The sequence below is a fragment of the Stegostoma tigrinum genome, chromosome 1, assembly GCF_030684315.1.
Source record: "Stegostoma tigrinum isolate sSteTig4 chromosome 1, sSteTig4.hap1, whole genome shotgun sequence".
Lineage (NCBI taxonomy): Eukaryota > Metazoa > Chordata > Chondrichthyes > Orectolobiformes > Stegostomatidae > Stegostoma > Stegostoma tigrinum.
The window spans coordinates 35,872,132-35,894,894 of NC_081354.1; the positions used below are offsets into that span (position 1 = coordinate 35,872,132).

The 22,763-nt window shown below is 42.6% G+C and overlaps 1 protein-coding gene across 8 annotated transcripts in view; it reads right to left on the reverse strand.

Moving 5' to 3' along the window:
- The window catches only part of adad1 (adenosine deaminase domain containing 1 (testis-specific)), a 111,280-nt gene that overhangs the window by 39,768 nt on the left and 48,749 nt on the right, over positions 1 to 22,763 (reverse strand). For all 8 annotated transcript variants that reach the window (XM_048545585.1, XM_048545611.1, XM_048545548.1 and 5 more), the window contains 2 exons: positions 18,283 to 18,450; positions 15,293 to 15,525 (listed from right to left, as the gene is read on the reverse strand). In XM_048545585.1, the coding sequence (XP_048401542.1) occupies positions 15,293 to 15,525; positions 18,283 to 18,450 (401 nt within the window). The remainder of the gene's footprint in view (positions 1 to 15,292; positions 15,526 to 18,282; positions 18,451 to 22,763) is intronic.

The following is a 22,763-nucleotide window of genomic DNA, read 5'->3' on the forward strand; positions in this document are numbered from 1 at the left end:
TCATCGCCAGAAGTTTCAAACAAGCACAAGGACATTGCTTGGCTGGCGGTGAGAGGGGCTCTGCCAGTGAGATCCTTTATGCATGCCCGGAATCTCTGCCCCACCCCACACTGCCCTCGAGGCGGCTGCGGGGTGGACGAGACTGTCGATCACCTCCTTCTGGAGTGTGCCTATGCGCAGGTGGTCTGGAGGGGGATACAGTGGTATTTGTCGAGGTTAGTCCCGAGCAGCTCCGTGACACGGGACTCCGTGCTCTACGGGCTGTTTCCCGGGAAGCACACTGAGACCAACATCAACTGCGCCTGGAGGGCCATCAATGCGGTGAAAGACGCTCTTTGGTCTGCCTGCAACTTGCTGGTCTGCCAGCTGCAAGAACTGACCCCGACTGAGTGTTGCAGACTGGCGCACTCCAAGGTCCAGGACTACGTGCTGAGGGACGCGCTAAAGCTTGGGGCAGGCCGCCGCCAAGGCGCGGTGGGGAAAGACCACCGTATGAAACCCCTCATTCAGAACGGAAAAAAGGGCCCTACCTGCTAACTGAGCCCAGCTGCCGCCCTCCCCAACTGGTCAGGGGGCCAACGGGGACTGTGCGGGGTGACGACTGCCGGGGTATTTTCTTTGCCTTGTTTTTTTTTCCCTTTAGTTGGTGTACATACCCCCGGGTAACCTGGAGCGGCTTGCATGACTGGGTAGGTGTATAAATGTTTTATTTTTTGTACATCTTATGAATAAAGTATATATTTTTTTTAAATAAAAAAAAGTGACGAAACGTCTGAAAACGAACCTTCCAGCTCAGTGAGCAAATTCACATCCAGAACCTCAACCTGAGCTACAAATCTTCTCAAAACTCACTACCAAATTGTCACTGTTAGAGCTTGCCAGGTTTCTCACTGTCTAGGCCATATTTAAATCCCAGCCATGCAATAGCTCAAATGCTGCAAGTCAGGAATTGCTCTTTACCATGCACATAATGGGAAGAATGACCATAGAGATAGCAGATAGAACAGTTGATACCCACTTCACTGAGGGGGATCTGGATACTCTGGTGGATGCTGCAGGGGAAAGGAGTGCCTTTTTCCTCAAGACCATTAGAGGAAACAATGGGGCCAGACCCTACCAGCCAGGTGTGAAGCAGCCATCTGAGTCACTGTAGTGTCCACTGTCTGAAAAGCGTCAGATCATAAGGCATTGGAGCTAAAGTAGGCTATTAGGCCCATCGAGATGGATATGGGCCAGCATAGGAAAGTGGGACTGCTTTAGTTGGGAAACCTGGTTGGGATCAACAACTTGGGCCCAAGAGGCTATTTCTGTGCTGCATGATGATGACTAAGTCTGCTCTCATTCAATGAGATTGTTGCTAAGACAGAGACAATGGATAATAATTTGGATAGAACAAATGTGCAGTGATAAATGAAAAAGGTAGGAGGTTGGCATTAGGTAGAAGAACTGGTGGAGGTACAATGGGCCAAATAGCTGTCTTCTGCGCTGTAAGAATTGTGGTTCTGTGATGATAATTTTCAACTCCTTTCCTGCCTTTTCCTCGTAACGCTTGAAGCCCTTACAGATTAAAAAAATCTATTTACTCAACCTTAAGAATGCTGCAAAACCCAGGCTCATCAGCATTTGAGAATTCTACAGATAAACTACTCTGAGAATCAATTCCTCTGCACCTGTGTTAAATGAGTGATCCCTTATTCTAAGATCTTCCCTCCCTCGCTCACAAGAAGGAGCAACAATACTCCAAGGAGGTTAACAACCTTCTACACGCCACAAGAGTTAACTGCCACCATCTTCTCTCTGCTCCTACTCTCAGCTAAAACTCTGCTCTTGCACATACTAATCACCAAAGCTCATGGTGTACCACTCCAATTGTTATATCCCTTTGTGGCTCTCACCCAGCTCAATATTTTCCTGGCCACTGTTTCCTTCACAGTCAAACGGGGTACCTTTATCCCACCTACAACACCACTAACAGCTTTCATCTTACTCAATCCCACCTTTTGATTTACTGGTTAAGAAAATGGCTGACAATAGGTCATAAAAGGCCAACATGGGTGTCGAGGTGCCTGACACTAGTTTTTCTTTCCTCTATGCAGGGAGAAATCTATACAAATTTAGCTGGGAAAGTGTGCTGATAAGCTTGCCCCACTGTTGCACATGTAATCACAAAACGTGTAGATACATAAAACAAAATTCCAATGAAGCCACCAAAATGGCCAACTTACCAGACTGCTATCCAGAACAGAAGCAACCAAGATACTTCAGTTCCAGTAAAAACAGTTTATTGTAACAAGTGAAAAAGTTATTTTTAAGTCATACAGTTTAAAATATACTCCTTCAAACCCCAAACACGTAATTATAATTCAGAAAAACAGAAGACAGAGTTATACACATATACTAATAGGTAGAAATTAGACAGAGGAAACAAAATTTCCAAGATGGCAGGTCCAGACCACAACTGGAAAGTTCTTTTTGTCTCAGTCCTTTTGTATGCAATGTATGGTGTTGACTGCTGTTTGACTTAATAATTGACTAGGTAGGTTTAGGCCTTTTGTTTGCAGAGTTCTTTTAAGTTTTGTTGGATATTCTGTCCAGGTTCCTCAGAGGACAGGTTACAGGTGGAGGGAGAGGCGCACACAGACAGAGAGGCGCACACAGACAGAGAGGCGCACACAGACAGAGAGGCGCACACAGACAGAGAGGCGCACACAGACAGAGAGGCGCACACAGACAGAGAGGCGCACACAGACAGAGAGGCGCACACAGACAGAGAGGCGCACACAGACAGAGAGGCGCACACAGACAGAGAGGCGCACACAGACAGAGAGGCGCACACAGACAGAGAGGCGCACACAGACAGAGAGGCGCACACAGACAGAGAGGCGCACGGGGGTGGATGTTTTCACCTCTCCGCTGCGCTTGTACGTAGTCATTTTTAATATCGTAGTTCAGCCAATCAAAAAGCTGTAAATTGACAAAATTTCTCTAACTCAATAGATTCTTGGCACCATTCAGTCTCAAATTTTCCATTCTTTTGTATCTTAAAGGCAACAACTTATGCAGCACTTAACAATACGTATCTTGACTTTCAACTTGCAAAATTTTCCAGTTTTTATCCACATACTGCAAACCAATTTCAATTCAAGTTTACAAGTTCCCAAAAAAATGAAAAATATCTGGTCCCTTTCAGATCCCAGAGTTTGGTGAAGACTGCGACCATTCACAGGGAAACAGATATCGCTCCCAAGTGACTTACCGCTAGTCCTGGGACAAGCTACTTTGGCAGTGCAGGGCCACTCATGGCCTATTCTCCAACTGTAATAAAATAGGGTCCCTGACCCTGAACACCTCAGGCAGCCAACTGGCCATGTCCAGGCCCCTGGACTGATATCACAATGCCCTTAATTGACTTGAATGGGACTCTGTAGCTAATGACAGTCTGTCCACTATTGCCCAGGGTCTCAATAACTCTAGTCATCCAAGTTCCCCTATACCTTCCAACATTACCCTTCACTACAACAGGAACACACTGGCCACGAACCCTCAAACTCACTTTTGAAAGCCTCCCACTTATCAGATATACCTTTACCTGCAAACAGCACCCCTCAATACCTTTTTAAGGTTCCGATCTAAGACCATCAAAATTAGCCTTGCCCCAATTTAGAACTTTAACTTGTGGACTAGATCTATCCTTTTCCATGGCTATTTTGAAACTAATGGAAGTATGGTAACTGGCCCCAAAGTGCTCCCCTACTAACAGTTCTGTCACTTGCCCTACTATATTTCCCAGGAGGCGGTCAAGTTTTTCCCCTTTAACAGAGCCACAAAGATGATTCTCGATAGGAGTGAGAGAGACAAGGTAGTTGTCATGGGGGACTTGAACTTTCCAAATATTGACTGGGAACACTATGGTTAGAGTACTACAGATGGGTCAGTTTTTGTCCAGTGTGTGCAGGAGGGCTTCCTGACACAGTATGTAGATAGGCCAACAAGGGGCGAAGCCACATTAGATTTGGTACTGGGTAATGAGCCTGGCCAGGTGTTAGATTTGGAAGCAGGTGAGCACTTTGGTGATAGCGATCACAATTCTGTTACGTTTACTTTAGTGATGGAAAGGGATAGGTGTATACCACTGGGCAAGAGTCATAGCTGGGGGAAAGGCAATTACAATGAGATTAGGCAAGATTTAGGGAGCATAGAATGGGGAAGGAAACTGCAGGGGATGGGCACATTAGAAACGTGGAGCTTATTCAAGGAAAAGCTCCTGTGTGTCCTAGATAAATATGTACCCGTCAGGCAGGGAGGAAGCTGTAGACTGCGGGAGCCGTGGTTTACGAAGGAGGTGGAATCTCTGGTCAAGAGGAAGAAGGCTTATGTTAGGATGAGATGTGAAGGCTCAGTTAGGGCACTTGAGGGCTACGAGGTAGCCAGGAAAGACCTAAAGAGAGAGCTCAGAAGAGCCAGGAGGACACACGAGAAGTTGTTGGCGGATAGGATCAGGGTAAACCCTAAAGCTTTCTATAGGTATTTAAGGAATAAAAGAATGATGAAAGTAAGATTAGGCCCAATCAAGGATAGTAGTGGTAAGTTGTGTGTGGAGTCAGATGAGATAGGGGAAGCGCTAAATGAATATTTTTCAACAGTATTCACTCTAGAAAACGACAATGTTGTCAAGGAGAATACTGAGATACAGGCTACTAGACTAGGTGGGATTGAGGTTCAGAAGGAAGAGGTATTAGAAATCCTTCAGAAGGTGAAGATAGATAAGTCCCCTGGGCCGGATGGGATTTATCCTCGGATCCTCTGGGAAGCCAGGGAGGAGATTGCCGAGCCTTTGGCCTCGATCTTTAACTCGTCGTTGTCTACAGGAATAGTGCCAGATGACTGGAGGATAGCAAATGTAGTTCCCCTGTTCAAGAAGGGGAGTAGAAACAACCCTGGTAATTATAGTCCAGTGAGCCTTACCTCAGTTGTTGGTAAAGTGTTAGAAAAGGTTATAAGGGATAGGATTTATAATCATCTAGAAAAGAATAAATTGATTAGGGATAGTCAGCATGGTTTTGTGAAGGGAAGGTCGTGCCTCACAAACCTTATTGAGTTCTTTGAGAAGGTGACCAAACAGGTAGATGAGTGTAAACTGGTTGATGTGGTGTATATGGATTTCAGCAAGGCATTCGATAAGGTTCCCCACAATAGGCTCTTGTACAAAATGCGGAGGAATGGAATTGTGGGAGATATAGCAGTTTGGGTCGGAAATTGGCTTGCTGAAAGAAGACAGAGGGTGGTAGTTGATGGGAAATGTTCATCCTGAAGACCAGTTACTAGTGGTGTACCGCAAGGGTCAGTGTTGGGTCCACTGCTGTTTGTCATTTTTATAAATGACCTGGATGAGGGCGTAGAAAGGATGGGTTAGTAAGTTTGCAGACGACACTAAGGTCGGTGGAGTTGTGGATAGTGACGAAGGATGCTGTAGGTTGCAGAGAGACATAGATAAGCTGCAGAGCTGGGCTGAGAGGTGGCAAATGGAGTTTAATGCAGACAAGTGTGAGGTGATGCACTTTGGTAGGAGTAACCGGAAGGCGAAGTACTGGGCTAATGGTAAGATTCTTAGCAGTGTAGATGAGCAAAGAGATCTCGGTGTCCATGTACACAGATCCTTGAAAGTTGCCACCCAGGTTGACAGGGCTGTTAAGAAGGCATAGTGTTTTAGCTTTTATTAATAGAGGGATCGAGTTCCGCAACCAAGAGGTTATGGTGAAGCTGTACAAAACTCTGGTGCGGCCGCACTTGGAGTATTGTGTACAGTTCTGGTCACCGCATTGTAAGAAGGATGTGGAAGCTTTGGAAAGGGTGCAGAGGAGATTTACTAGGATGTTGCCTGGTATGAAGGGAAGGTCTTACGAGGAAAGGCTGAGGGGCTTGAGGCTGTTTTCATTAGTGAGAAGGTGGTTGAGAGGTGACTTAATTGAAACATATAAAATAATCAGAGCGTTAGATAGGGAGAGCCTTTTTCCTAGGATGGTGACGGCAAGCACGAGGGGGCATAGCTTTAAATTGAGGGGGTGAAAGATATAGGACAGATGTCAGAGGTAGTTTCTTTACTCAGAGTAGTAAGGGAATGGAACGCTTTGCCTGCAACGGTAGTAGATTCACCAACTTTAGGTACATTTAAGTCGTCATTGGACAAGCATATGGACGTACATGGAACAGTGTAGGTTAGATCGGCTTCAGATCAGTATGACAGGTCGGCACAACATCGAGGGCCGAAGGGCCTGTACTGTGCTGTAATGTTCTATGTTCAATGCACTGAATGTGAAATTCTTCCTGAAGACTAAAATTTCTCTCCATTCAAGTCCTTAACACCATGGCAATCCCAGTCAATGTTAGGAAAATTAAAATCCCCTATTACAATTCTAATATTCTTGTAACCATCAACAATCCCCTCATATACTTGCACCTCAATCTCGCTGACGACTGGGAGGTCTATAGTGCAATGCTATCAACATGATCTCCTCATATAGACTTATACTCAAGGATGTCCCCTCTCGGCACTGCTGTGATGTTCTCCCCAATCAAAAACACAACTTCACTTCCCCTTCTGTCCTTCACATAACGTCTGTACCTTTGACCATTGGGCTGCCAGTCCTCTCTCTCCCTCAGCCACATTTCTGTAAGAGCTATAATATCCCAGTCCTGTGTACCCAACCATGCCAGAGTTCATTTGCCTTACCTGTGAGGCCTCTTGCATTGAAATAAATGCAGTTTGACGCAGGTTTCCCTTGTTTCCTGCCTTGCTCTTGCCTGCCCTGTTAGTGCTAGATTATCAATACTACATTTGCTATTTAACTTGCCTTCATTAACTTCTGTTTTGTCCTCAAACTTCTTTTTTGATCCAGAACCCACTCCCCATTACAGTCTAGTTTAAACCTTCAAGTGGCTCTAGCAAATCTCCCCACAAGGACATCAGTTTTTTTTCCCCAGTTCAGGTGTAACTTGTCCCTCTTGTACAGATATCCTCTATCCCAGAAAAGACCCCAAATTATCCATGAACCTGAATCCCTGCCCCAGCTCTCAACCCACACATTCATCTCCCAAATCCTCCTATCCTCTCACTAACATGTGGCACCAGCAGTAATCCGGGAATGACTACATTTTAAAATTCTGCCTAACTCCCTATAATCACTTTCAGGACCTCATCCCTTTTTCTACCTATGTCACTGGTACTATTGTGTATAATGGCTCTGGTTGCTCACTCATCCCCTCAAGAATTTCATGCAACCACTCAGACATCCTCGGCCCTGGCACCAGGAAGGCGATACACCATCCGAGAGTCTTGATCACTGCCACAGAAATGCCCATCTGTGCTGACTAGAGTCAGCACCCACTTGGACTTTGCCCGACCCTAGTCTAAGCACAGCCAGTCATGGTGCCACAGGCCTGGCTGCTGTCGGACTCCCCTGAGAGGCTATCCCCTCAACAGTATCCAAAACAGTATTGTTGTTTGAAAAGGGAATAGGTACAGGAGACTCCTTTACTACCTGCTTGCCTCTCCAGGCTATCACCCATCTGCCTCACAGAACCTATGGTGTCATTACTGTCACACTGTAATTAGTGTCTACCTCACTCTGGGCCTTGTAAGTCTGTCAATGTGTCTAAATGCTGCTCCAAACCATGTGGTATGTGAGCAGCTGCAGCTGGTCACACTTCCTTGCAGACATATTTCTCAGGGACACTAGACAGTTCCCTGATCTCCCACATCTGACAGGAGCAGCATACCACTGCCCCAACTGCTATCTCTGACCCTTCAAAGTATAACAGATCAGAATCTTACCTTGAGCTTACCTCAAATGTTGATCATACTCCTCATGGAACCATTCACCAAAACCCATACTTAAACCCCCATGAGCACCACTCAAAATGGCCACTCAGCTAGAAGTTGGGCCTTCTTTTTATTCACTCCCATGCAGCTGCTAGTGACTAAGCTGACTCCTCCCAGAATCCTCCTCAGCACCACCCTCTGTTGAATACTCTTGCACCATTCGGACACCAGCTCTGTGCTCTTCTCCTTAGTCGCGGTGACTGAGCAGACTCCTCCCAGAATCATCCTTAGCTGCTTCTCAGCAGTTCCTGCTAGTGGATGCTCTTGCAATCTGTGGCACGGGCTCTTCTGTGACTCCCTCCCTAGTTGCAGTGACTGAGCCAACTCCTCACCAAATCCTCCAGAGGTACTTCTCAGCAGCACCCTCTGTTGGAAGGGCAAAACAGTGACTAGGGAGAGAATTGGGCCTCCTAAAAGGGGCAAGTTCACCTAAGTGCAAAGCCACATCAGATGGTTGAGATCTTAAACGAATATGTTGTGTCAGTATTTACTGTCGAGAAAGGCATGGATGATAAGGAACTTGGGAAATAGTGATGTCTTGAAGAGAGTCCACATTAAAGAAGTGGTGATGCTGCAAGTCTTAAAACAGATTAAGATAGATAAATTTCTAGGACATGAAGAAGTGTATCCCAGGACTTTGTGGGAGGCTAGACAGGAAATTTTGATATTTGTATTATAAACAGCCATGTGTGACACGCCTGAAGATTGGAAGATCGCTAATGTTGTGCTAAGAAAGGCTGCAAGGAAATGCCTCTGACCTACAGACTGGTGAGCCTAACATCTATGGTGGGTAAATTGTTAGAAGGCATTCTGAGTCAGGCATTTGGAGAGGCACGTGATAATGGGAACTGCAGATGCTGGAGAATCCAAGATAACAAAGTGTGGAGCTGGATGAACACAGCAGGACAAGCAGCGTCTCAGGAGCACAAAAGCTGAAGTTTTGGGCCTAGATCGTTCATCAGAGAGGGGGGATGGGGAGAGGGAACTGGAATAAACAGGGAGAGACAGGGAGGTGGACCGAAGATGGAGAGAAAAGATGATAGGTGGAGAGGAGAGTATAGGTGAGGAGTGATAGGTCAGTTCAGGGAAGATGGACAGGGCAAGGAAGCAGATGGAGGTGGTAGGTAGGAAGTGGAGGTGCAGCTTGAGGTGGGAGCAAGGGATGGGTGAGAGGAAGAACAGGTTAGGGAAGCAGAGACAGGCTAGACTGGTTTTAGGATGCAGTAGGGGAAGGGGAGATTTTGAAGCTTGTGAAGTCCACATTGATACCTTTGGGCTGCAGGGTTCCCAAGTGGAATATGAGTTGCTGTTCTTGCAACCTTTGGGTGGCATCATTGTGGCACTGCAGGAGGCCTATGATGGACATGTCATCTGAGGAATGGGAGGGGGAGTTGAAATGGTTCGCGACTCGGAGGTGCAATTGTTTGTTGCGAACCGAGCGGAGGTATTCTGCAAAGCAGTCCCCAAGCCTCCGCTTGGTTTCCCCAATGTAGAGGAAGCCACACCGGGTGCAATGGATACAATATACCACATTTGCAGATGTGCAGGTGAACATCTGCTTGATACAGAAGGTTATCTTGGGGCCTGGGATAGGGGTGAGGGGGCAAGTGCAGCACTTCCTGTGGTTGCAGGGGAAGGTGCCGGGTGTGGTGGGGTTGGAGGGGAGTGTGGAGCGGACAAGGGGTCGCAGAGAGAGCGGTCTCTCCGGAAGGCAGACCAGGGTGGGGATGGAACAATGTCTTGAGTGGTGGGGTCGGATTGTAGACGGCACAAGTGTCGGAGGATGATACATTGTATGGGTGGTTGTGGTACGAGAGAATGAGGGGGATCCTCTGGGGGTGGTTGTGACGGGGGCGGGGTGTCAGGGATGTGTTGTGGGAAATGCGGGAGACGAGATCAAGGGCGTTCTCGACCACTGCAAGGGGATGTTGCGGTCCTTGAAGAACGTGGACATCTGGGATGTGCGGGAGTGGAATGCCTCATCTTGGGAGCAGATGCGGCGGAGGAATTGGGAATGGAATTTTTGCAGGAGGGTCGGTGGGAGGTGGTGTATTCTTGGTAGCTGTGGGCGTCAGTGGGCTTGAAATGGACATCAGTTTCTAGCTGGTTACCTCAGATGGAGACTGAGGTGTCCAGGAAGGTGAGGGATGGTTTGGAGATGGCCCAGGTGAACTTGAGGTTGGGATGGAAGGTGTTGGTGAAGTGGATGAATTGTTCGATGAACAGTTGGAGAGGCACAGACTGATTAGGGATAACCAATGTAGCTATGTGCGTGGGAAATAGTGTCTCACAAATTTGACTGAGTTTTTTGAAGGGTTGTCCAAGAAAGTAGATGGGTGGTGCAACAGATGTTGTCTACATGAACTTTAGCAAGGCCTTCGACAAGGTACCACAGGGTGGGCTGTTGAGAAAACTTAAATCTCACAGGATCCAGGGACAGCTAGACAACCGGACACAAAATTGGCTTGAAGGTAGAAGATGGAGGGCAATTGAAAGAGGGTTGTGTTTCAGGGATCAATGTCTGTGTCTACTGTTATTTGTAATTTATATGAATGATTTGGATAAAAATTTAGAAGGTACGGTTAATAAATTTGCAGATGACACCATGATTGCTGGTATACTGAAGTTTATTCGGGAATAGAGTGAGATCTTGATCAACTGGGCCAGTGGGCTGAAAAATGGCAAATAAAGTTTAGGTAAATACAAGGTGTTGCATTTTTGATAGGTCAAACCAAGGCAGGACTTACACGGTCAATGGGGAGAGTGTTAAGAAATCTAGAGAGAGGTTCATATCTCCTTGAAAATGGAATCACAGAAAGGATGGTGAAGGTGGCTTTTGGCAAGCTTGCTTTCGTTGGTCACCGAATCGGGTATAGGAGTTAGAATATCTTATTACAGCTGTACAAGATGTTGGTAAGGCTGCATCTGGAGTACTGCCTGCAGGTCTGATCGCCCTACTACAGAAGGCATATTAAACTCGAAACAGTGCAGAAAAGATTTACTAAGATGCAACCTAGACTGGAAGGTCTAGGTTATAAGGAGAGCTTGGATAGGCCAGGACTTTGTTTCCCCTCTGAAGTCTAGGAAACTGAGAGGTGACCTTATTGAAGTCCATAAAATCATGGGGCATCAACTAGGTAGATAGCCAACTGCTTTTCCCCATCGTAAAGTTGTCTAAAACTAGAGTGCATAGGTTTAAGGTGACAGGGGACAGATATAAAAGAATCCAAAAGGGCAATTTTTTCACAGAGGGTGGTGAGTATCTAGAACAGGATGCCAGAGGTAGTGGTGGTGGAGAATACAATTTCATCATGTAAGAAAACATTCAGACACACAAATAGGTGGGGTATAGGTATGGGAAATATAGATCAAACTCAGGCAAATGGGACTAGTTGATTTGTGAAAATTGGGCAGTATGGACAAGTTGGGCTAAAGGGCCTTTAGCTATGCTGTAAAAACCCTACAACTCCACTGAAGATTACATTCCTTTCGCCTTGAGACATGGCCATGTGGTTGCAGTGCATGCAGTTGTTTGCCACATAAGTCGCTGCCATATACTGATGTGCCACATGTCTACTGTAACCAATCATCACTGGCAAAAAATGACAAGCTGCCTGGCTTTATGGCTGGGCTAAAAGGCAAGTTAGAAGTACCATAAGCCTGTTAAATTCTGAGTGAAACAGCAATGCACTAAAAAGGTCAGACAGTGATCCTGAGTATTCAAATAGGCTCAAAGTGACTAGGTGCCAAGAAAGGAAGCTAAAGGCCCAGGAACCTGTTCTGATGCATGAGATGGGTGCCAGTTCCTGTGTGCAAAGTAGTGTGACACCTGCACAGTGGTGAAATGGTAAATTGCACAATAAAACGAGTCAGTGATGTGTTATGATGTGGTGAGGTTGATGCAGGGGCAGGCAGTTGCTGCTGCCAGGTACCGTTCAGGCTGATAATTGTGGCTGTCTAGTCTCACTAGTTATTAATGCATGCATATAGGTCCCTCACTGCTCACTAGTGAGATCTCACCTCACTTAAACCTTGGCAGAAAATGACTTTCTTTGCTCTATTTCTTCTCGATCTTGCCACATTTTACTGACTTGCCATTGTCCGGTGTTGTTCCATGGCTTAGAAAATTCCACCCCATGACTTTATTCTCAACTTACATCAGTTATGATCTGTTTTAATAATTAATTCATTGTAATCCATTTGCTGGTAAACAACTGAGATGCCCATTATAAATGCCAGATTGGTAAAGTTGAGGTAAAAGCAGGTTGTTTAGATTCCTCCAGGAAAAAAATCCAGTAGAAGTTGCACTAACTATTCAAAATCTAGTTTATTTCCCCTTCAGGAAACTACTGATAATGTATCCAGTGATTCTACTTTGTTACCTTTTGAGACCTTATATTTCAGATTTTCTACTTCACGCTCCTTGTAAAGGTTAGAGGAAATAGGTGACAAGACTACAATATGATGTCAAAGTTTGAAGGTTTTTCTCACTTTGATGCAATTAAAAACTCTTCTGATTTGTCCTTATTCAGGGCTCAGCCAATGAAATGTGTGTGTCCAGCAAGGTTGGCATTCAAGATTGCTACTAAGAGTCATCTGTGCACGTCCCACTTAGTAACATCAGTTTCCAGCAACAGGAATCTTGGGAATGTCAGAATGCCTCTCCAAATGTGCGGATGACCATCTGACTGGCACACAGAATTTTCAGACTGGCTTCCAATATGAAAGAGCTTATCACAATACCACCTTAGGTTTTCAGAAAATGTATGACATGATGGTACCAGGCAGGCTAAAGTGAACAGGATGCATTTGAGGTGCTGAGCTGCAATGAATGGCCAGCACCATCAACTTCCAATTTGTCAACTAGCTTCAAATTCCATACTGTAATTTATAAGACACTCAATTTGTCCCACGTTTTGACCTCAAAATAAAAAAGAAAGGTCTATTTGGCTGGGTATGTTGTTTTGAAAAAGCAGTTACAACTGATTGACCAGGAATCTTAGTTGCACCAGAGTAAACATTAGGAAGTAAAATTTGCCCCAATGATTGCCCATATTTTGCATTCTATAACTATTTTAATAGTCTGTTCTTTGCAACCTATTACAACCATCTATTTTTCTTGGCTCTGCCTTTGCATTTGTTCTCAACCTGTTGCACGTGTGACATTTCTACCTCTGATGCAGAACTTCAATTCTCACTCATTCAGGCAGAGCTACTTTGATTTTACACCAATGTTTATTTATGCCCTGTGAATATATAGGCAGTGCCAGCTTTATAACAGGCAGCTGCCACTCAGTGGCTTGACCACGATGTAGTGCTCAGTGCTACTGTTTCAATACAGGCGCACTTGGTGCTCTATCCAATTACAGGCATTGCCCCTGAACACAGCCATCAAACCAAGTTGTGTTCAGTGCTGTCCTAAGTTATTGATATTCTGAGCATTCACAAGGGGAGGAGACAAAAAAAAGTAATTGCTGGAAAAGCTCAGCAGGTCTGGTAACTTGGAGAGAAATCAGAGTTAACATTTTGGGTCAAATAACTCTTCCTCAGAACCGATGAGGTAGGGTCACTTGACCTAAAACGATAACTCTGATTTCCCATCACAGATGCTGCCAGACCTCCTGAGCTTTTCCAGCAATTTCTATTTTTGTCTCTGATTTACAGCATCTGTAGTTCTTTCAGTTTTTATCCGCAAGAGGATAATTAATTTTTTGATTGTTCAAACAATCTAACTGATCTACAACTTTTAATTCATGGCACTTATTGACAAAGTTATTGAAATTACACCTTTAAGCTGTGCATCTGATTATTGTAAGGCATGCATGTATGTCTTCTACTTCAAAACACTTTTAAGCTCAGATTTTAATGTAGGTAAAATGGTAGGCTTTACCTGATTCTCAGACATGAAATTAAAGCTATTTAAAAACTTTTCTGCCCAATTAATATATTCCACGAATAACCTCCAGTCATTCTGACAGAAAATGAAAATGACATGATTTGGAGTCAAAAGTCACTTGACACCAGGTCATAGTTGAACAGATTTATTTGAAATCACAAGCTTTCGGAGCTTAGTCCCTTCATCAGATGAAGTGACAGTGAAGCCCACAGACAGAATTTACAGGCAGGGAGGTCAAAAGATAATACAAATGGTGCGAGTGGAATGGTCACATAAGTCTCTGAAGGGATCAAAAATGTCAGACGTGTGTGTAATGTGTCAAAAGCTGAATAACAAGTGAAAGGATGGCCTATAATCTGATTAAATGAAGTTCAGAGATAATTACAAAAAATTTTAAAAAATTAAAAAGTGTTGCAGCAGACAAACCAAATCACTAGAATAGCATGATAGGTATAAGAGTCACATGCCAAGGGTCTAACCAAAGTTAAAAGTAATCGAAAACTGTACAAACTAATTAAGGTAGAGTGATCATAACATTTATCAAGGAGATAGTGTTAAAAATAGGACAGTAAGGAAGATTTTACAGAATTTCAAGGACATTCAACCTCTGCTCTTCAGGCAATCATCCTCTTGAGAGACACAATGACAGAATCATCCAGCAGAAGCTGATAGCCAACTTCTGTACCCATGAAGACAGCCTCAACTGTGATCTTGGGTTCATGTTGCGCTAGATATGACCTCACCACAATGTTCTGTATCTGTAAAATTTTCCTTTACTTTCCTGTTTTGACACAATCACCTTGATAAATTGTTATGATCTCCCTACTTTAATTTACTTGTACAGTTCTGGATTACTTATTACTTTCATTGGACCCTCAGCATGCGACTCTTATACCTATCATGTTATTCCAGTCATTTGGTTGGTCTCCACCACCACTTCAGTTTTTTTTCTGTAATTGTCTCTCTGCCTCATTTAATCACATTATAGGTCATTCCTTTGTTTGCTATTCAGTTGTTGATATTGTACTCACACTGTCTGACACTTTTGATCACCTATGGAGACTTATTACTTGACACTCCACTCACACCATTAGTATGATCTTTTGATCTCTCTCTTCCTATAAATTCCATGTTGGTGTGCTTCTCTGACTTCACCTGACGAAGGGGCTATGCTCCAAAACCTTGTGATTTCAAATAAACCTGTTGGACTATAACTTGATGTCGTGTGACTTCTGACTTTGGCCACCCCAGTCCGACATTGACATCTCCACATGAAGATTTAGAGCATGACAAAACAAAACACCTTTAGTGCATATGGGAATAAATTATAATAAATGTTTATGAAATTTAACAAAAAGCAAAAAAAATTCATTATCTTTTGACAAGGTGCAAAATACCTATTGGGCCAAAATGCTAAAATGCATAAGTTAAAATGCATTAATATTTTAATTCATCATGGCTAAAGCAAGTGTACTTCAGCAGATTAATAATTTTTGATATTGAAAGATCCCACTTACCAATAAGAATACTGTTGATGTAGATGGGTTCAATGAAGTGACTAAGTAGAGCACCCTGAACTCCAAGTACTTCCCAACGAGTAAGCTTATCACTTGCCGACATGCTACACACTCTAGAAGCAGTTATGTCAGGACTGCAGTGACTAATTGCAAACACCTTCCCATCCAAAATAACGTGAAGTTCCATCTCCTTATTAGTATGAAAGGTAGATATCGAGTGAGGAGCCAGATGCCTGTACAAGGAAAGGTTACACACTGCCCTTACAAATAAAAATTCCAAGTAGACGGGAGGGAGTTAAAAAAAAGGTCAGTAAGCAACCTTAAAAGCGAAGCTATAAGTTAACATTTTGACTTTAATCTTTCGAAGTTTTTTTTCCCAAAAGCACATTCAACAAAAAGGCCAAGGGAAAAAAGACAAAAATTCAAGTCACAGAAAATAACTTAATGATTTGAATAGCTGAAATTTGCTAATTGGAAAATTATTAGATGTAACAAGTTTGATTTAAGTTAAATCATAATTTAACGTGTTTCTGAGTATCCATAGTATAGTAGCAGCAAGGCTCCTTAGGAGCCATGAGATGTCAGAAAATCATCCCGACATGTTAACATGCTGTTTTCTTTGCACATTCCAAATGTTTTAATTCATGTTTATAGCAAACTATTAATTTCACTTGCAATAATTTACTTTGGGTACCAGATTATTATTAAATAATGTTAAGTACTTCCTTGAGATTTTTTTGTTTAAAAGTTCACTGAAATATCATTTTGGAATAAATCACGTGGTGTATATGTCCAAGATATCTGATCAGGGTGAATTAATGCCTCTAGTTTTACTTTTGTTAAACTTCTGATCTTAATACTTTTTCTACCAGAGAAGAGAATGACCGGCTATTCCTAAAATTGACTTTGCATTGCATAATATCAGAGTAATAATCATGTCAGTTGAACGAATTTTGCAGTGAGGGTTCAAGAAACAGGCTTCATCATGGAGCGAAGATCACTTGACTCTTCCCTACTGTCCATTCTGTTGGATGAGGTGCAGCCAGGTTTATGGTTCTAATGAATGGAGGAAGAGGCCTTGCATGCTTTGAAGTGTTACATAATTAATTAGGTAACAGTTGTTTACTTCCTAGTTGGCCAGATCTACCTCACAAACTGCAGCTACATTTGACAAAAAAAAGGTTCCATCGCACTTCAGTTCCAATGACAAAGGACCAGATTTTCCAATGACCAGATAGCCATTTCTGCAACGTAGTTAGCAGTTGTTCATTGGAATCTTGTAGAATCCCTGACAGAGCACTTGGGAGCAAACTGCCCAAGAAAATGAAGATTCCAATCAGCAATACGCCTGCACTTGGCATCTTCATTTAGTCTATTTAAACCAGAGAATTTGATAGGTTCTGTTCTAATAGCTACCAAGGGCAGGTCAGGAGATTTAAAACTTAGTCTAACTCCTGGGTAACTATTAAATTGACCCAACTGACCATACACTCCCAACTACATCTCCCTAGAACCCTTATTCAACTAGATCCTAACCCAAAGGTCCAGCTACAAAATCTAAGTGATCACTCCTCTTTCCCATATGGCTAAACCACCCTTTTCCATCTACTGCGGGATTGATCAAGTCTCTCTTTCTCCCTCACTCCCCAACCCACTAACCAGCATGCTGGCTTCAACACTCCCTCTCCAGCGAAGGATCCAATATCAACCTTAAATATTCCACTTACCTACATGAAACAGAAGTACTACAGATGCCGAATGCCTGAAATCAAAACAAGTTCTGGAGGAACTCAGCAGGTCTGGCAACAATCAGGAAGTAAGGTTAACATTGCCAGTCCAATATAAAGAGTCATCTTAGACTTGAATGTTAATTTTGTTTCACTATCCATAAATGCTGCCAGATGCGATGAGTTTCTCCAGCATGGTTTTTGTATCTGATTGCTATACTTGTATTACATATTTTCCCTTTCACCAAGAGCTGGCAAAGTCGCTGTCTGTGCTGCTGGACATTTAAAACAAAACAGGGCAACTACTGCTGTGAAAAACTGAGCATCAATTGACTTCTCCCAGTTCTCCTGAACTGCAAGCATTAAACTGGATTTAAGGAAAGCACAATATTTCTGAAGGAGTTGTGATTGGAATGTCCAGCCAGAAGTGTAAAGCTCTGTCTTAAAGCAAAACAAGTAGGAGTGGAGTGACAATATAACTATAATTACTAGTCATCAGAAAATCAAAATGACTATTCTACTGTCAAGGATAGGTAATGCTATAACATCAAATTGAAAGAAAGCAATTGGTTGAGGTCACTGACATAAAGTAGAGTAACACAGAGCATTAATATATAATTAGAAGCAACTTTTAGAGATTTTATTAACAACAGGAATTACACATGGTCTGAAGTAAAGTCAGCAAACAATTCACAAACAATGCCTATCATCAATTGATTAAAGGAGGCTTTAATCAATGTAAAACAGGGATGTGAACTTTTAAGCTCATATTTATATTCGAGCAGTAGAAGCATGCAGCTACAGGCATTGCTAGGGAATTAGGGCACAAATTAGCTTCTTATTTAAGAATGAGAATCATATTGCAGTATGCCCTGGATGTGAGGCAGAATTGTGATCAGGCACACGAAGCATAAAAAGCAAATTAAACAGATGTGTGCTGAATATAGTCTAATTTGCTGTCAGATTTGAAAACTTTATATTATGAAATTATCAGCACCTTAGTATTAGAAAGAGAATATGAAGAATGTAAAATATTCAAAATATTATACTTTTTTTACATTCATTGCACATGTTCTAAATGTAGGCAAATAAAACTGTTATATGGTGTTTTAGGAAATGACACCCACTCCCTCAAGCAAGTCACTGTTTTAAACCTCGACTTCAAAAAACAAATATTCTTCTTATACAATGTGCAGTACTTTATGCATGTATTCACACCAACTCAACATTAGACTAACTCAAAACACCACCTTGCTAACTTACAACTGTTTTATCTGTGCAGCTCCTTTTGGCAGTTGATTCAGATAAAGGTGAAAATTAGTGCGATCCTTTACAGTAATAACTTTCCTTCCAGAGTCGATACAAAAAATAGACTGGTTCACCACATCAGGATTTTTGTTGTAGAACATAAGAAGGTGCCTGTAAAGATACCTAGAAAGTACATGGATGCATATAAATACCCTATTCACACATGTAAAAAAATTCCAATGCAATAAAATCTGCCTGTACTTTGGTCACTTAAAAAAAACACAAGTTAAATTAGTGGGTTATAGAAACCATGAAATAACGTCCTACCAACAAACTGCTGCAAAAGTACAAATACACTTGCCACAAAAACAAGTGCTGTGCGTTATAATAATTTATATCACATTAACTGGAACATGAATCGCCTTCCAAGGTTCTCTTCTGAGGGACATCTTTCACACACTGGAATGCCTCAATACAGGGCTGCCAGAGGAAGCAAATAAAATTCATCTCAGACAGTGGAATTCCTCATTTGATCAAACACTTCTGCATCAGCAAGAGAGCTATTTTGGGATCAAAAAGCAGAATACAGTGTATGATAGAAATTTGAAATAAAAACAGAAAATATCAGCCATTCAGGTCAGGCAGCTTCTGTTGGGAAGGAAGCAGAATTAACATCTCAGGCTTCTGAATAACCCTTTTCAAAGACTATGCAAAGTTAGAAATAGAACAGTTTTTGAGTAAGGAATGGCTGGAAAGAAAAAATGGTCTGTTCTAGAAAGGAAGATGGGAGAAATTGAATAATAGAAGAGTTAATGTTACCAGGTTCAAAAGGATTTGTGGTGGGGCTAAAGTAAACGATATGCTTAGAGCAGATGTGCTGCTGACTGAAAGCAAAAATAAAAGGCAAACTATAGAGATTCACCTCTGAAATTATTAAGCATGCAATTGGAAGATGATACACTGTAGTATACTGGTGTTTCAGTGGTACAGTAGGCCAAGGAAATTGGATGTCAGCATGGATAGCAAGGACACTGGAAGCTCAAAGACATGTTTATGGACAGAAGTTCTGCAAAAGTGATTGCCAATTCTGTATTTGGCACTCTCAAATGAATAATGTACCACATTCTAAAGCAGCAGAAAACCTTGGAAGTCATCAAGTAACTGTAGTATTTGGGGCTTGGACAGCAGGGAGTGTGTTTCACATGGCACTTGAAAGGAAGATTGCATTGGTGCTTGAGGGGTCTTCAGTTTTTTTTAAACCGAGGACTGGCAGGGCTCTCAACTATCACATTTCCAACATCAATGCTCTCTCTCTCCCCCATCCCCAAGCCACAGAATCAGAGCACGGAAACAGACCCTTCAGTCCAACCAGTCCATGCTGAACTAAACTGGGTCCACCTGCCTGTTCCTGGCCCGTATCCCTCTAATTAAGTACTTCATGTACTTATCCAAATGACTTTTAAACATTTGCAACTGTACCACATCCACCACTTCCTGAGGAATTTCATTCCACACGCGAACCACCATCTGTGTAAAAAAAAACTTTCCCCCATGTCTTTTTCAAATTTCTCTCCTCTCACCTTAATGTGCTCCTTAGTCTTGAAATCCCCCATCTTCGTTGTCTTTTTCCTATTAACCGTCTCTATAACGTTCATTATTTTCTAAACTTTTATCAGGTCACCTATCAATCTCTTACATTCCAGTGAAGAAGTCCCAGCCTATCCAGCCTTCCTCTATAACTCAAGCCTTCTGTATCTGGCAACATCCTGGTCAGTTTCTTCTGAATCCTCTCCAACTTAATAGTAGCCTCCCTATAACTGAGCAACCGAAACTGGACAATATTCCAGAACAGGCCTCACCGAAGTTCTATACAACCTCAACATGGCTTCATAGCTCCTATATTCAAAGGACTGTGCAATTAAAGCTAGTGTGCCAAATGCCTTTTTACCAGTCAATATGCCACATAAATTTCAAAGAATTATGTACCTGCACCCCTAGGTCTCTCTGTTCGACAATACTACCCAAGGCCCTAGCATTAATTGTATAGGCCCTATTCTTATTTGTTGTACTAAAATGCAATACCTTGCATTTATCCAGATTGAACTGTTCCTGCCATTTTTCAGCCCATTGACCCATTTAATCAAGATCCCTTTGTAATCTTGAAAAACCTTCTTCACGGTCTACTATGCCACCAATTTTGGTGTCATCTGCAAATTTACTTACTATGCCTCTATACTTTCAGCCAAATTATTTATATAAATTATAAACAAAAAAAGAGGACCTAGAACCAATCCCTGTGAAACATCAAAGTTACTGGAAAAGCGCAGCAGGTCTGGCAGCATCTGTGAAGGAAAAAGACAGTTAATGTTTCAGGTCCAGTGACCCTTCCTCAGACCCTGTGGAATACTGGTGGTGACAGGCCTCCAGTCCGAAAAGCAACCCTCCACCACCACTGTCTCCTGCAATTAAGCCAGACAGGACACATGTCTTCTCACTGATTGCTGTTCAATGGATCATAATTTGTCAGCTCCCAACAGATCTTCCACTCCTCTTTTAGGATTCTGAAGGGGTCACTCCACCCACAACACCCAATTTCACTTCCCTTACGACAAAAGAACATTGACAGCCCAAAGCACCTTTCTGTTCAAACTCAGGAGGTGAAACAGCTGTGTTTTCAACTCATCCCAAGGCTTTAAGCAAACCTTTTGGAGCGGTACTACTTACAATTTAGCTTATTGTATTTGCTATTTTGTTCACTGTGGTCTCCTCTATATTGGAGCTCAAATGCAGAGTAGATTACGACTTTGAAACAGCTCCATTCAGTCCACAAGCATCAGAATTCAGCAGCCTGTCCACCATACTCTTATGCTAAGATCTTTAGAATGGTGAAGCAGGGCAATGGCAGTGAAGCTCAATACCAGCTTGAGGAACAACATCATATCATTATTAGCAATTTACAGCCTTCTGGATTCAACAATTTGTTATAACTCTACCCTCTATTTTGTTTCCTTTGCATATTTTGGTTCTCATTGTTTTGCTTTCTGACAGCAGCACAACTGCACTCAGCACATTTGTTGTTTCTTTTTCTGCACGATTACCATTTTATTTGGCACTATAGGAGTCTTGTGTTCAAACTCTCCTGTTCACCTCTGTATCATAGACCTGCCTGTCATTCTGTGTTATCCACTATTACATCTTTGACTTTTCTCAGGTCTGTTGAAAGGGCACCAAGTTAAAATGTTTCTCTCCCCAGAGGCTGTCAGACTTGCCAAGTATTCCCACTTAGGGTCATCAGTTTGTTTTGCTACAAAGTATTTGAAAAAAGTTTATTACTCACACACCCCTTAAGGATTCATGAAGGAAATGAGATAGGTGACAAATGCTCTTTAAGATTACGGAAGCTCTGCAAATGCAGCTGATACATTATGTTCAATTGCAGGCAGCTTAAGAAAAAGGAGCAAGAGGGGCCTTTTGGCAAGTAAACTTGCTCGAATGCTTAAAAACATCACGAGTGATATTCTGCTTTAACTCAAAGTTTCTGTCCAATCTGAAGAACACAAGTAATATGAGCAAGAGTAGATGATACAGCTCATCAAGCCTACTCTGCTATTCAAATACACTCTGGGTTAACCTCAGCCTTCCATTCCTCATTTCTGGTCAGTCTCCTTGTCCCTTAATTACCAGAGGTCCCAAAACTATGTTCAGCATGCTCTTAAATGTATTTGAGAATGGAACATCCAGAAGTTCACCACTTCGACAACCCCTTCCAAAACATGAGAATGCATGAGAATGCTACTTCCTGCAAGTTCCCCTCCAAGCCACATACCATCCTGATTTGGAAATATATCACCATACCTTTAACGTCACTGGGTCAAAATCCTCAAACACAGCTCATTACCACTGTCTCAAGGGCAATTAGGGATGGAAAATAAGTGCTGGTTTATGTAGCAACACCCACATTTCCCAGAAGAATGAGGGGGGATAAAGCCTCTGAGGATAAAAAATTCCAAAGACTTACAATCTTTTGAATAAGGTGATTCCTCCTCAATTCAGCTTTTAAAGGTTTGTCTCCTTATCCTGAGAATCTGTCCTTATGATTTAGATTTCCTGACCTGTGCAAATATCTCTCAGAATCTACCCTCATTCTTTCAAACCTCAGAGAATAAAGGCCCAATTTTCTTGAGCCTCTCAACATAGGACATCATCCTCACTCCAGGGACCAAACATGTAAATCTTCATTTTGGTACCATTTATTGACCATCCCAAATTACACAAGTTGGAAATTAGATTGCTGTGGGACTGCAGTCATATGTAGGCCACACCGGTTAAGGGCGGCAGTTTCTTTCCTTAAAAGGACAATGGTGAACCAGATGGGTTTTCTGACAATCGACAGTCGTATCAAGGTCATCATTAGTCTCTTAATTCCAGACTTGTTTGAACATGCCTTGGCACAATTTGAACACAGGACATTTCCTGAATCTCTGGATTAATGGTCT